At 38.0% G+C, this 15,257-nt stretch overlaps 1 protein-coding gene across 11 annotated transcripts in view; it reads right to left on the minus strand.

Annotated features, from left to right (window-relative positions):
• Phf20l1 (PHD finger protein 20 like 1) overlaps positions 1–8,133 on the minus strand; it is a 76,995-nt gene extending 68,862 nt beyond the window's left edge. For 9 of the 11 annotated variants that reach the window (XR_008722342.1, XR_008722340.1, XR_008722341.1 and 6 more), the window contains exons 1-2: positions 7,879–8,133; positions 5,744–5,863 (exon numbers count right to left, since the gene is read on the minus strand). Coding sequence is in view for 8 of the 11 variants with exons in the window: in XM_055626304.1 (XP_055482279.1) it covers positions 5,744–5,826 (83 nt within the window). In the remaining 3 variants the exon portion in view is untranslated. Of the gene's footprint in view, positions 1–2,293; positions 4,807–5,743; positions 5,864–7,878 lie in introns of those variants that run through there. The other 2 variants (XM_055626298.1, XM_055626302.1) reach the window with 2 other exon arrangements.
• Between the last annotated feature and the right edge of the window lie 7,124 nt (positions 8,134–15,257).

Genomic DNA, 15,257 nt, shown 5'->3' on the forward strand with positions numbered 1-15,257 from the left:
CACACACACACACACACACACACACACACACACACACACACACACACACACTTAAGCACAGCAAGCCTGATTTTATAAATTGATGAAGGAAGCCATGAAACAAAATTGTCAATTTGAAGATTTGCTTCTAAGACAAAAACAGGAGGAAGTTCTTCGGACAGGCAGACCTGAAATTAATTTGCCTTGCCTAAAATTGTAATTCTAAGAACATGGGCACTAGTGGGCTCTTAAATACCATGTACATATAGCATTAGATAAGTAAAGTGCTGGCCTAGGCAAATTTGGCCAACAGGTTTTTAAACGCTCTTAGAAATCTATGTGAGACAATGGATTGTACTGGTGACCTTACTACACTTGGAGAGAAAAATCTGTCACCCAAATGGTTCAGACCTGTACATTTTGGTTCCAGATTATACTGGCATTTCTCTGTATTTCTGAACACCATTTTTTCTTCTAATAAGTTTTGAAAAACTACCTATAGCTTCTTCATACCTATTTTATTTCTGTCTGAGTTCCATGGTAGGTCCATCTATAAATAAGATAAAATTATCTGTCAATTAAGAAAAGGTGAAAACATAAAAAGAAACTGGGGCTTTAATTGGGATAAAACACTACCATAGAACACTCCCACTAGAACACCACAGTGGAGACACAAAGGCAGTGACAAAAAAGCGCTTACAACATCTATTTTCTAGCTTCTAGCTAATTTTACTTTTTCCAATAACCTTTAAAAAAAAAAAAAAAGAAAATAGGGTTAAAAAAACCCAAACATGTAGAGAAAAATGAACTAAAAAGTGCATCAATATACTGAGCACATGTGGTTAAGAACCAAGTATGTTCTGACCTAATGAGCCCACCCTTTCATATTTCTAATCTTGCTTTTCATGTTTTTGTCAGGAGAGTCTCATCATTAGCATTTTAAATACAGCAAGGAGAGCTCTAGTTTGCAGAAAGTTTAAAGCATTTGTATGTTAGCACAGACCCACCTAATGACTAAAGAAGATTAAATATCAGAATTTAAAAACAAAGCTCTTACCGTTTCAATTTGAGTTCTCTGTAAAAAGTGCTTAAACTGTAGTCTACAAATATTTTTTGTGGACTTAAGAACCTAATACATAATTCAATTATGTTGATATTATATACACAACTATACTTTTTTTTCTGAGTCTACAGCAGAAATCTACTTTCAATGGCAGTGAATGACTCAACATAATATTTCACATGATATACATAAAGATAAAAATGTATATATGTTTAGAAACTCCATACACAAAAGGACAAAAACTTTATTGACATCAACTAACGAAATCTCACTCTTGAAAGTATTCACCTAATGTTCTTATAAATTTCAAACTCATGTAACACGGTTTTACTTTCACAATGAGTAATTTTCAGGGCATTCTCCTGCCCTCAGCATAGATCACACAGCTCTATATTCCTCTGAAAAGCTACCAGTTTAAAGTTACTTTTTATTCAGAAAATATGCATTTATTTTCAATTAGAAGGAATTTGTCACTACTACAATCTTAACTTCTTGAATTTTTTCACACTTTTAAAATTCTGTTAGTGAACTTAAACACATTTGCAAATGTTCTATACAGTTCATACCCTCCAAATATATGGAACAGCATTTGCCAACTCAAATTTAAACTGTTCTACCAAACTCTCATAATTGAAGACAACTCCACATTTTTTAATCTCTCACTTTACGTTTCTTTGGATCTAGAAGAGAATTAACAGGAATATTCCAGAAGTCAGAAGAGCAGAACTCATCTTAATACTTTGACTGTATTGACTTAACAGAAGATCACTCCATCTGCTGTGTTCTCATAAATAAATCCCTGATGGAGAGTAATAACTTAATCAATGGGCAGCAGTTACACTATTAAAATGGGCAGCAGTTTCATTATTTCGTATCAACTGTACTGCACATGGTTACATGTCAGTGTTGTATAGGTGCTCAGCATTCTAGAAAAGTCTACTGGAGTAGAAGGATGTGATGAGTACCTCAGAGACTGTGCTCTCATAGCCTGCTGGAGAGACATGTTTTTTGCTGTGTGAGTCTAGCTCATTCTCATATCAACATTAAAGTCTATTAAAAACCTGGCCACTGACATCTTCTGATCACCAAAAGTTTATTTTTCAGCTCTCTCCCCTTGCAATTATGTCAGTGATGTAAATTTGAAATTGTAGAATTCAAAACAAGTTCAGATATGTTTATTTGACCCTAAAAATATTGTATAAATAATAGCCAGTGCTACTGCTAAACAAACCAATATTTGCCCATACTTACCGGATCAATAAATAACTGCATAAATTAAAAACCATCCACTTAGTGTCTCCAATATAACTTTATTATGAACATTCTCTTTCTCCAAATATATTCCTACACCAAAATACTTGTTTTGACATTCTTTTGATGGTGTCTTCCAGAGATAAAACTCAGTATCAAGGTGTGAGTAGACATAGGTAACAGTGGAAAATATAACAGAAAAGTATGATTAAAAACAGCTGATAACAGTAGTTAATCTAGCACATTAAAGTCCTTCCTCAGGTTGCTCAGAAAATCAGTTAAAATGTTTAAATGAGATAACAAAAAATTAAAAGTTCATGTTCAGAAGAAGTTTAATCTGAGTAGATCTAGGTAACAAAAGCAAATAGAAAGTAAAAATGTCAGACTCCAGGATGACCTCTCAGGGCCTGCATTCATTAGTGTAGACAGATAATCAAGCCACCAGTGACTTCCATTTGAAGCTGCATGCTTACTTTGAAAATAGGAAGTAACAATCTCTATGAGTATGTGGTACTGGCTGCTCAAGCACTATTGACAGTACTCTTTCTAAGAAATAGATCTAAATCTCTTAGTAACACACATCATCCTTACCATTAAAGAAGCTTACCTTCAGTTTCTTTCTTCTCACTAAATTTAGTGTATATTTTTATTACTAGGACACATCAGAATGTATTTTTCTTTTTTGCCAAGAAAAACTTGTTATACAGATCAAGCTAACTGGCATTTTGAGTGTTCTATGATTATCCCCTTTTGTGCTTTTGTTACTGTCTGTTTGAGTGGGTGGTACAGGAGATTGAACTCAAGGCTTTGCTCATGCTAGCCAAGTGTTCCACTTCAAAGCTAAATTCCTAAACCTTGGATATATTATTTTGAAGTAGGCACACTAAGTTGTCATGTTGACCTTGAAGTTACTATCTTCCTGCTTCAGCTTCCTAAGTTGCGGGAAGTGTGCTACTATGGATGGCTTTTCCTTTTTTTATTTTTATTTTTTATTTATTTTTAATTTATGTGTATGGAGTGGGTGGGAGTATGGGGTCAGTGGTTAAGAACACTTGCTGCTCTCAAGACTTGTGATTCATTTCCCAGCACCTACAAGGTGGTTTATAGCCATCTTTAACTCCCTCTTCTGACCTCCTCAGGCACCAAGGAGGCAAAAGACTCACATAAAATAAGAATTTTTTTTTAAGGTTTATGTATGCGTGTACATGTATGTGAGTGAAGATACTTTCTAAAGCCAGAAGGAAGCATCAGATCCCCTAAAGCTGGAGTTATAGGCAGTTGTGAGCCTTTCCACATGGGTAGGGGAAACTAAACTTGGATCCTACGGGAAAGCAGCCAAGTCAGTTAACCACTGAGTCATCTTTTCTGCCCCTCTAATACTTCAATTTAAAAGGACATACCAACATATGATAAGTTAATTCTACAGTACATAACTCAGTCTTGAAAACAAAAAAGTAAACCTGCTCAACTGGGCAATGTTTCTCAATAGGACCATTATCACTGAACTTACTAGAAAAACATGTAGACATTAAAACCTAGTTTTAGTAGTTAGCTTCATTAGATTGATTAGAATGAATTTCTTGTTGAGAAGCTACAACTCTGGCTTGCTTTCGGCAATTATACTCTGAAGCATAGAACACTAAGTACACGAAGGTAAGGCCTAAAAAAGTATTTCTTTAAAAACTTTTTAAAAATTTAATTACCAAATCAAAATTTAACAACCACTGAATTAGAAGACATTTCACCACCAAAAGTAACGTCCTTACACATCAAGCTAAAATGATGTTACTGTCCCTAAAAACTATTGTACAAACTAATAAACTCTGTGCTTCTTCAAAACTAGAAATTACCTCAATGGCACTTTGTTGGCTGAAAAGCCTATGAGAATATATTAATATGAAATAACTTGTTATTCACAAAAGCAGTAACAAAAAAAGGTAAAGATTGACATAAAAAAAATTCTATTCTATACTTATATCTCACAAAGATTCAATAGTGTACATCTGTAGTAAAACAATCTGGCTAAATCACAACCAAGAAAGCCAGCTCTGACCAGACAAACTGGAATCTTTTGCTCTATGGTATAAATATACGATTTTGTAGTTAGGAATATTTCACCACTGTCACCGACACACCCTACCTAACATTTAGTAAAATCTAGACACCCGTGTTATGATGAAGCCTATTTCTCAGGTGCTTCCCAAGTTCAAGGAAACACTATATATACTATATACCTGGTAAGAAATGGGCTCCTTAAAAGAACTACCCATTGAATAGCTGGGAGCAAAGGGCAAAATAACTGTGTCACTCAATATCAAAGCAGAATTTCAAACTTTCCTAAAAGAGCCCAAAACTGGGCCACTCAGCTAGTGATATAGACATGACGATATATAAGGCTAGATGTTAACAAAAAGTGCAGAGTTAGTCTCAAGTCAATACTATGACTAGAAAAGGTTTCTGCCTGCTATTGCCATTTCAGTAAATTGACTGAATGCAAAATGATCACAAGCAAATCTACTGGCTCCCATTATGGCTTTAATGGAGCAATGGTGAGAGAAAATGTCAAAGTGTGTGGTGAATAAAGTCCTTAAGTAGCTAAGATACTAGGCCCTTCTCCAAAACAAACGAGCATCAGAAGGGAGAAAAGGTAGCACTGGTCTCAGGCAAAACCTATCAAATGCTCTTCTCAGTGGCCCAAGAATGGCAACAAGAGGATATTTGCCTAGAGGCAGGGTGATGAGCCACTAATCAGAATGAGCAACTTGTTCCCTTGTCCTTATCACCCTGTGAGCCAGTGATCTCTGTGTGCTGTTTCCCTGCTCTCCTAGACACATGGATATCATACTAGCCTTTCTTACACCACTATGTAAGTAACATGCATGGGGTGTTTATACTGACTATCTGTCACAGAAGACCAAAACAAGAGGAAAAAGCGCAATTTTGAGAGGACTGTCTTTCTAGTACAACAATCAGCTGCATCATGGCTTGAAGTTCTGCTCTTTAAAGGAGGAGAAAGTTGGGTTGTGACTTTGGTTTTCCATGGGATAATGAAGGATGGACATGTACACTATGAAAGTACAAGTCCTAACCACTAATATTATCTAAACAAAAAGAAAACAGAACCATCCAGGTTTTTATCCAAATTTTTAGGAAACTGATTATGTGAACTAACCTTCCTTGACCCTACCCCAATACAGCTCTGTTACTCATTCAAAGGTACCATCCTTTCTATTTGCCTCTTACTCTAGACAAATACTTTTAAACCTCAAACATCTCAAGTACTGTATTAAACAATGTCTAAAGTTTTTAAATGCTAAACCTAAAACCCAATGTGCATGTGTATTCAAGGGATGAATATACTCATGTGACTGACAAGTGGTTAGAATAGCAACTGACTTATTAAAAACTTCATATTTTTTGTGTTGGGTCAAAGCTTCATATTTTCCATACCATTTCTGTAAGTAGTCCAGTGCCTCCAAACGAGCACCAATCTCAAAAGTGATTCCAGGGCGATTTGGGGGCTTTTTACTCATCTTGAGATCCTATTCTTCAGTATTTTCTTTCCACTACCTCAAGAGGAAAAGAGAAAATTAGATTCTAATGAATGAAATACACAGGGAATATGGTTGAAAGGAAAAGACAGTATTTAAGTAACTTTCAAAATAAAACAAGGGAAGTTACAACACTTGCCAGTTTTTTAATTGAATAATTAATAATAGCTTCGGCAGCATTCAACATGAAGGCAATGTTGGTAAGGCATTAATAAAAGCAATATAGAAAGGAAAACTAGCTAAAAAGAAGAGACAAGCCATTAAGACTTACTAATGACTAAAATGCCTCAAAAAATGCCCAAGAAATTTCCACCCAAAGGCGGCTATAAATATTGTAAGTTTTAAAAATTAAGACAAATCAATCTGTTTACTGAAATCCTTGAAGGGACCAGCTTAATCAATTTTACCTTAATTACCAGAAAATCATTTAGTATGTCAAGATGTACAATTCTATGTAAAATGATGAAGACATAGAAGCAGCAGACAAGCACTATGTCAGGAATGATTCCAACCAACCTTCCTGTAAGATCAGGAGGGTTATGCCATACTATCTCAGCAGTACACCACTCAATAATTTTAACATAAAGAGTTGCAAAGGATTTTTCTTAAATTCCACATTTAATAATCAATAGTGCCAGAGTTTCACTCTGAGTATGGTTTCTATCACTAACCCAATACAGTGCCTACAATAACAATAAAAAGATGTTTCTTATTAAAAACACAAAAATACTGCAAAGAAGTCCTCTGTTCTCTGCAGCTCATTCAAATGTGAAGTATTAACTGTTCTTTAGGCCATACTGGCCATTTAGCACACTTGAGAACTTTTTTCACTAGTGAGTATTTGAGGAAAATGAATACATTCTCAAAATATCAATAAAGAAATGAAAATATAATTGGTGTACTCTGTCTCATCAAAATACAGCTGATTGATAATCAGGAATCTAAAGCTACTATTGTTGGAGAAAGATGCTTAAAAAATGTTTTACATTACTACTGACTAGGATCCCTCCAACTTAAAGAAAAATAAACCCCACATAAATGAAAAATTAATGGTTTGGCCACTGCTTAAAATAGGTAAAACATAACAGCAAACAGAATTCCAAATGTCTCTTCCTGTTTTTTTTTTTTTTTTTTTTTTTATCTGAAAAGGGAAGAAATAGCATAGATGCTTGATACAAAAATATGGGGGATCAAGTTTACAAGCTTGTGGCTAAGGGGCTATAGAATATGCTGGCATGGCATCAGTGAGGTTAAGATTCATAGGCAGGGTGCACTGAATGTAATGGGAACAAACATAAATATTTTAAAAAGAAACCTTGTAAGTGTACAACAAACAAGGCTGTTACTTAAATGTGCAGAAATAGAATCCAAAGAGGCAACTGGCCAGCTACTATAACATTTCCTAAGATCAAACTTCCAACCTCTAAATCTAATCCCCCAGTGACTCTCAGGAATGAGGTACCTCAAAAGGCACGGATGATTTCCATTTTCTTGTGGAGAGGTGGGAGAATGACAGAGGCATCCGAATTAAGAACTTTTACAAAAGACAATCTACTGGACAGATCCTTAAAGTGAAACTGTAACAAGGAGAGAGCCAGAGGATAGAGGAAACAAAAAGAAAAGAGAAGGGAAAGCGGTAAAAAGAACTGAAATGAAAAGAGAAGGGAAAGCAGTAAAAAGAACTGCGACGTTAAGGACGGTGGAAGTTAGTTGAGATGACAGTGAGAGGAAAGAGACAGAAAGCAGAGCAAGTGAGTGGTGAAAGACCACGAAGCTAAGCAGAGGTGGGGGACGAGGCAGGCCGGCAGGGTGGCAAGGGGAGCCAGGAAAGACCGTGGCTCCGCTGGCCCGGAGCCCGGGAGCTGCAGGTTGACAGCCGCGGGCCCGGCAGGGGAAGGAAGGCGGGGGAGCACGGCGGCGCGCAGACAATAGGGCCGGCGGGTGGCAGGGAGCCGGGCGCCGGTCGAGAGCGAAGCGGGCGAGAGTGCGGCCCGGGACCCGGCAGCCTCCACAGGCCCCGCCGCCGCCTCTTACCGACTCGGCCTCGTCTCCGCACAGCAGCCGGGCCGTCAGGGGCCGAGCCGGGGCGCGTCAGGGCGGCCAGCGCGGGCCTCGTCTGCGTCTGCTCGGGCGGCGGCCGGGGAGGGAGCAGAAGCCCAGAAAGCCGAGCCCGCGGCGCCGCGTCGGCCCCGAGGAGGCGCGGGAGGGAGCGGGGTCGGAGCCCTCAAGCCCGCTCGGGGGCCGCCACCATCACCGCTGCCGTAGCCACTGCCGCCGTCGCCGGCCAGCCCTGACGCGACGCCGGCCTGGGACGTCAGCTGCCCGCGACGCGCCGGAAGCGGGCTGGGCTACGTCACGTGACACGCGAGGGCTGGGCTCGCGCGGCACAGCCGATTGGAAGATGGTTCTGGGGCGGGGCTTCGGCCCGGGCTGGGCTGCTGGCGAGAGCCTTGGTGCAATGTTGGTTTTTAACAAATCCCTTTACTTGACACATTGTGCAATCTTTTAAACACACCGCACACTTTTCTCGCTATCTGTCCCAGCCCACATTAAGGACAGACACAAAGATCACTATTACAAACTCAGGAAAGTGTCTCTTGAATGAATGATACTTTATCTTGGACACTGTACCACATGACAACCACAACTGCACACTTACACTACTCTCCAATTTCAAAAGTCCTTAAAAAATAAGTAACAGAAATTCCTAAGAAGTGGAGGGTAGCTATAGAACAAGTCTACACAACTACTAGGACTACCTTTACTGAACTGCCTACCATGCCTCATAGTCTGTATTAAGGATGAGAATCCCTGTCCCAGCTTTGAAAGGATCTACAAGAGATCACACAGTCAAAGTATTACTGAAAGGAAACGTCTATTTTTTTTCTCTCCACTCTATCATCCTGCCTCCCGCATTTTGAAAGTGCATCATTGAATACAAATGGCATTTATATTTAACTTGCTTCTTCATGCAAAGTGAAAATAGCAAAGTAACTCTAAATTCCAGTGATAGTGAGATTTGGTAAGGAGCAAACATATTCGTGTTGGTCTCTTTTATTCAAGACATTCATTCAAAGATATGTTTCTAATAGATGCAAAATTACACTCAGCCTGGTGATACTACAAAGGATTTAAATAAGTCAGTCATTAGATGATGTTTGCCTTCATGTTCCTCTTTTCAATAACAGAGAAATTTCCTTCGTGGTTTTTATTAGTCCAGTGCACTAAATATTTTTGGAATCTTTCTTTTGCCACAGGCAGAATTATACTTTCTACTTTTCTTTAATATTAGGTATAGTCTTTTTAATTTGCTATGAAATTAAAATACAAGTAAGATTTATTACAAGGAACGGCAATGTATGAAGCCAGTGCAACAGTTTTTATGTGCCTAGCACTATACTTTTCAATCAATGTTTCCAGTAATTACTGTTTTAGTAGCACATGTCCTTGATAGAATAGTATGAGCTCGGGAATTAATTATCATTTACCACAAGCATGCAACTAAAAACAATATTTAAACAATGAAATGTATAATATTGACAACTAAATGGTATGTATATATGTATAAATCAGGATCATTTGTGACAAAGTCTCTGTCCTAAAACCTAAGGAATCATGAAGGAAGAGTCAACGTCTCACTAAACAGGTTGATGATACTAGAATCTAATGAGCTTTGTCTCCTTTGTGGCTAAAGGACTGGCTTTAAATACCAATCAAACAATATTGCCTTAAGTATTTGTATGCAAAGATGCTGGCAATGTTCAAAATGAGAAAAAAATTCCAAACCACATCAGTGACAATACTACTAATCAGGTTTCTGACTTTCAACCTACACCTAAATCTTCCTTAAACCTGGACTACAAGTCAGTAAATAAATAAATGTATATATTTATATAAATATATGTATATAAACATGTATGTGTATACATAATATGTAGCACACATTTCCTCAATATGTATATATATTTTACTATGTTGAGCATCTACCAACCCTTTCCATAAAATGATGACTCTTCTATTTAAACTAGAATAAACAGAGTCCCTCAAATAATAAAGTAAAGAATAAAAATGAGAACGACCTTCCATCTACATTCAGGCAAGTTATCACCAGCAAACTCAGTGAGCAACACATAAAATGGAGACATGAAAGTTGAACAGAGACTTGGTTAGAAGAAGAGTTCCAGTGAGAGAGGAGATTAAGAGGAGTGTGAATTATGATACACACACGTGTGTATATGTATGTATATGGACATATATAACTGTCAAAATAAAAAATGTATTTTTTATAAATGGGAATGATGTCTTATGTACATTAATGGCTTCAATGATTAGTGGCTCAGTGGGATGCATGTTAAAAATGGGGAGTCCTATTTAGTTGTCACTAAATTGCAATGATAAATCTCTACTATTTAACAAGGAGATACCAGGTCTGCTTGAGATGCACAATGCAGCTCTTTAGCTTGATCAATTACATTGAGCCATGCATGACTTTTGAATGTTCATCCAGATACTCATTTGAATGAAAGAGACTCATTTAAAATTGTGAGTGCCTAAAACCAAGTCTTGTGTAAAATATTTATTTGGGGATATCATATAGTTCAGAAATTTAGTTCACTACTGTCATGGTGGGAAGCATGACAGCACACAGGCAGACATGGTGTTTAAGAGGTAGCTGAGAGTTCTACATCTGTATCTGAAGGCAGCAGGAAGAGAGAGTGCCAATGTCCCAAAGGAGTTGGCTTGTGCTTCTGAAATCCCAAAGCCCACCCCCAGTGACACACATCCTATTCTCCAACAAGACTGCACCTCCCAATAGTGCTACTCCCCGACTACCTAGCCTATGGGGGCCATTTTCACCCGAAACACCTCAGTCATGTTGACAGTTGGAGGGTGTTCTGGGTATTACTTTATTTCAGGAGAGAGTGATACATAATCTACTTTAAAATGGGGGAGTTAGACATAATAAAACTAATAAAAATTTCACCTAGGTCTAGAAACATGGCTCAGTGGGTAAAGAACTTTGCATGGAAGTATAAGGACTAGGGTTTATATATCCAGAACCTATGAAAATTCTGAGTGGCATACAGACATGGTGGCACTCAGAAAGCAGAGACAGAGGATCCCTGGAGCAAGCTAGATTAGCTGTATTGTCAAACTTGGTCCAATTGAGAGACCATGCCTCGCTGAATGGTCTTACCATCAACATCAATCTTGGGTCTCTACAAGCACACACATACATGCATCCACATGCTTGCAAACATCACACACACACACATCATACAGATAGAGAAAGAAAGAAAACACACACACACTGCACTCCCTCATTGGCATGTAGAGTCTGAATTTAAGATCAGGACATTGTTAAAGGGTAGCGAAGACTCTAATGTTGTTTCTCCAGCCATGTAACTGAGGCATGCATAGCTATCTCCTCTATCTTCTCTCCCACACAGCACATCACTTCCAGATGGTGGATGTAAGCCATCAGTCACTCCAACTCCAAATATAGAAAAAAAAGACCTTACAGCTGTGTTTGGGCAGAACCAAACAAGCAGTGGGAAAATTATCTTGAAACGACACTTGTTAGGCAGAAATCATTGATCTAAATTCCTCCAACACTAGAAATATGAGTGTGGAACCATAATACTTGCTGGAATATTTAACAACTGAGTATGTAGCTTACAGAAAGAAAATACAGGCCATTCTCAGAAACACAAGACAGGCATTACATTTATTTAAGGTTTGTAGTTAGCTTCAGTTAAGACAAAATAATCAAAAGAATTCAAGTTTTTTGTTGCTATTGTTCTTAGACTAGTTTAATGGAGAACTGTGGCTGCAATAGTAAGTGCTAGCAAATCTCCCAATTCTAAGGTAGTTGAAAGTGGCACTAATGTAACTTACTTCAGCTGAATAAAAGCTCATTTGTGTTGTATCTGTTGCTATATCCAGTTACCAAGTTGTTCAGAATGTATCCATTACAAACAGACCTCCAAGCTAGTAGCAAATTTACAGACATCATCTTTCCAGATGTTATCATATGTTTCTGTTGACATAGAGAATAATTATGGATCCCTCAGGTCTCATTGTGTGTAGCATGTCAGATGATATAATACAGATGTATATGTAATGAATATGTGTGTAAGTATGTATTTACTGAATGTGCTTGTATTACTCAGAAACCAGTAGTATTTCTGTATTTTTAAAGACTTTTTGACTTGTTAGAAATAATTTCAAGATGTCACAGTTCCTGCTACTAAAAGTATATATACACATATGTGAGCATGAGCACCTGAACATGCGAGTGTATGCATGCCTCAAGAGAAACAAAGAGTCCTAGTATCCCAAGTGTTCTGAAGCAGGAATGGCCATAAAATTTATCATCCAACCTCAGACAGTTTTGAGAGTGGAAGAAAGTGCTATTTATTAATGATAATTCTAGAACAACAGATGTACCCCTGGGCAATCTCAGAAAAAGATACAGGGTCATGTCGTATACAACAGGGAAAAGTGTTAATTAGAATGTACAGATTCCTTATTCAGAATAGCATTTGACTTGGGAATCCCTCTTGCTGCCTCAAAACATGTTTCCTTTTGTCATTCCAAGAAAGAAGTTGTCTCTTTACTTTCAACTTCCATGGTGACAGATGGTGCCTCCTCAGATTTTTCTTATTCACTGGTATCACTTTAATTCAGCAGTTCAATATCTCTTACTCCCCCACTCATCTGAATTAGGCTTTCCTGGGTTGCTCACTAAAACGTAAATTCTTAGGTTTTAATTCCTCTTTTGGATATGGGGGCAATGCCACACTAAATGAGACGTATGTGCACAAACATATCAGATCTAAAGGATGTGAGGAATTGTTTGCTTGCTTATGATTAATCACAACACTGGAGAGTTTGGTTCATGAGGGCTTACTGAGCAAACATTGGGGCCTGAGGTCTAACCCCAATCACCTGTATACAAAACAATAACAAAAAGCATGCCTGTAACTCCAGGGGTGTGTGACAGATACAGCAGAATAGCTGGTGGTTCTAGCTGTTAGACTCAGTGAGATTCTACACCAATGAAATAAGGCAAAAATTCATAATACAGAACATCCAACATCTTCCTACGACCTCCAAGGGCTACACACACATGTATATGTGTACCACACATCTAACACACATACACACACACACACACACACACAGAGAGAGAGAGAGAGAGAGAGAGAGAGAGAGAGAGATTTAATAGAAATGTCCTAAGGGTAAAGAGAAAGTATTAGACACAAGAATTAATATGAGATAAGGTGATGCCATTTTTTTAAATTAGTTTGATTTAAGATCAAATCATAACATCTTTCGTTCTGCTTCTTTGAGCTGACTTGAGTCTTAGCATCTATATTTTAGTTCCCAGCAGCTTCATCCTTATCATTAAAATACTCTGGAACACAAAAATGAGTTTTAGAAGTCATCTTTCACTGACCTAAATTAAGTACAACTCTGAATTAAGAGTGGTAGCCATGAGGCTGATCTGAAAGAAACTCAACTCTCTTTTGTGTAGGTAAAAGTAGAAACTGTCCAAAACCCGCAAGTTGAGAAAGGGGCGTATCTGGGAACTTTAGAGCAAAATTGGGATGCTTCTTCTAAAAGGAAAATGAAAGCTGGCAACAAAAATGACAAATATTCAGCTCAAATGGTTTGACTGATTGTAACTCCAAATTACAGTTTACAGCCATCCTCCACAGCTGAGCATAAGCTTTCTGGTCTGCAAAATTAGAAAAGCAAGCCCAACGAAGGACAAATTCACAGAGAGACTGTTCTGAGCTAGTCCCAGGGTCTTTGGGTGTTTGTTTTTCCAGCCAGTCTCTGCAACTTAGTGATACATTGTTGGGGAGTGTTGCAACTTCAGGGAGGAGACATGAGTTGCAGAACATAGCAGCCATGCAAATTAACAACCACCAACACCCACACTTTCAACAAATGTAGTCTTTTATTTAAATTTACTGAAAATTTAACTTGGGATTTAAAGATCTGCCAGGTATAAAAATTCCTTAAGATGATGTTTTAGTCATTCAATAAAGATAATTTTGAATATCCAAAAAGAATACAAAATTGTCAGACTGAGGAAGTATCTCAGTGGCGGAAATTGAAGAGCACTTGATTAGCCTGGGTTCCACCCCTCAGACCATCAAAAATAAATAAGTAAATAAATTTGGGACAGGAAAGTGATAAGGCAGGATCTCTTGGTCATAGCTGTTGTCCTTGAAACAGGAAGGTTCTCAGGCTGGTGTTGTCTTCAAATGCAATAGACAGCCTTGATGTTTGCATTTCCTTCTTCATCATTCATTTACTAAATCACTTACAAGTTTCAGTTCATCCAGGTTGCTGTTGCAAAACTAGCATAAAGGAGGCAGATTAACATCCAAAGTGTATGTCCATGCTAGAGACTCAGGAGCTCAAGATGTAAATGCTGATGGATTTGGGTTTTGGAACTCTCTTTGCTCTGCAGTTGGCCATATTCTCATTGTTTCCTCACAGGGTAGAAAGAGATCATTTCTGGTTCTTCTTCTAAAAACACTAATCTCATTCATAAAGGCCCTATTTTCATGACCAAGAAATCCTCAATGGTCCCACCTCTAGATACCATCACATTGATTAGTGGCACTTCAATATGGGAATTTAGGCAGTATATATTTACCCCATAGCAGTCTTCAGGGGTTTTGTTTTTTTACTTGCACTTCCCCTACTTAAGGCTAAGATATGAGGGACGTAAAGTAAGAGGATAGAAAGTAAAGTAAAAGAAGGTTCCTACACTAAAGTAACTTTTTTTTTGTGATAGAAGATGGCTATGGAAACAAACTCAACGTGAAGCTATATATGAAATAGCCTGAAGTAGAGGCATTCTGCGAATCCATACATTCTTCCCAGGCAGACCAGGAAAGACTGCATGGAGAGAAGGGATGAAATTTCTAACTAGGATTTGAAGGATAAGTAACCTTCACATAACAGCTCTATGCAAACTGCACTATTTTAAAATCATTTTTAATTTCTTTTATGTATATGAGTATTTTGCCTATATGTATGTCTGGTCACCATGTGCAAGCCTAGTACCATCAAAGATCAGAAGGTGTAGGGTACCCTGGAATTGTTATTACAGACAGTTGGGAACTGTTGTGTGGGTGCTGGGACTAAAATCCAGGTCCTCTGAAAAAAAGCAAAAAGTGCTGTTGAACCATCTCTCCAGTTCAATAAACTGTAATTATTAACAATTTATAGCTCTTTACAGGTTTCAGTCAGTGGCAACAAAATTTCCATTTCTTTTGCACAGTATTCCTGAATACCTGAAATGTTCTAAGAAGAGTGCTAAGCTTAAGTGTGTGTTGAGGTAAATTCACATGACTTTGCCAGTACATGGACCTAAGCACCTTCATGTA

Source organism: Psammomys obesus, unplaced genomic scaffold, assembly GCF_907164565.1.
Source record: "Psammomys obesus unplaced genomic scaffold, mPsaObe1.curated_primary_1811, whole genome shotgun sequence".
NCBI classification, from domain to species: domain Eukaryota; kingdom Metazoa; phylum Chordata; class Mammalia; order Rodentia; family Muridae; genus Psammomys; species Psammomys obesus.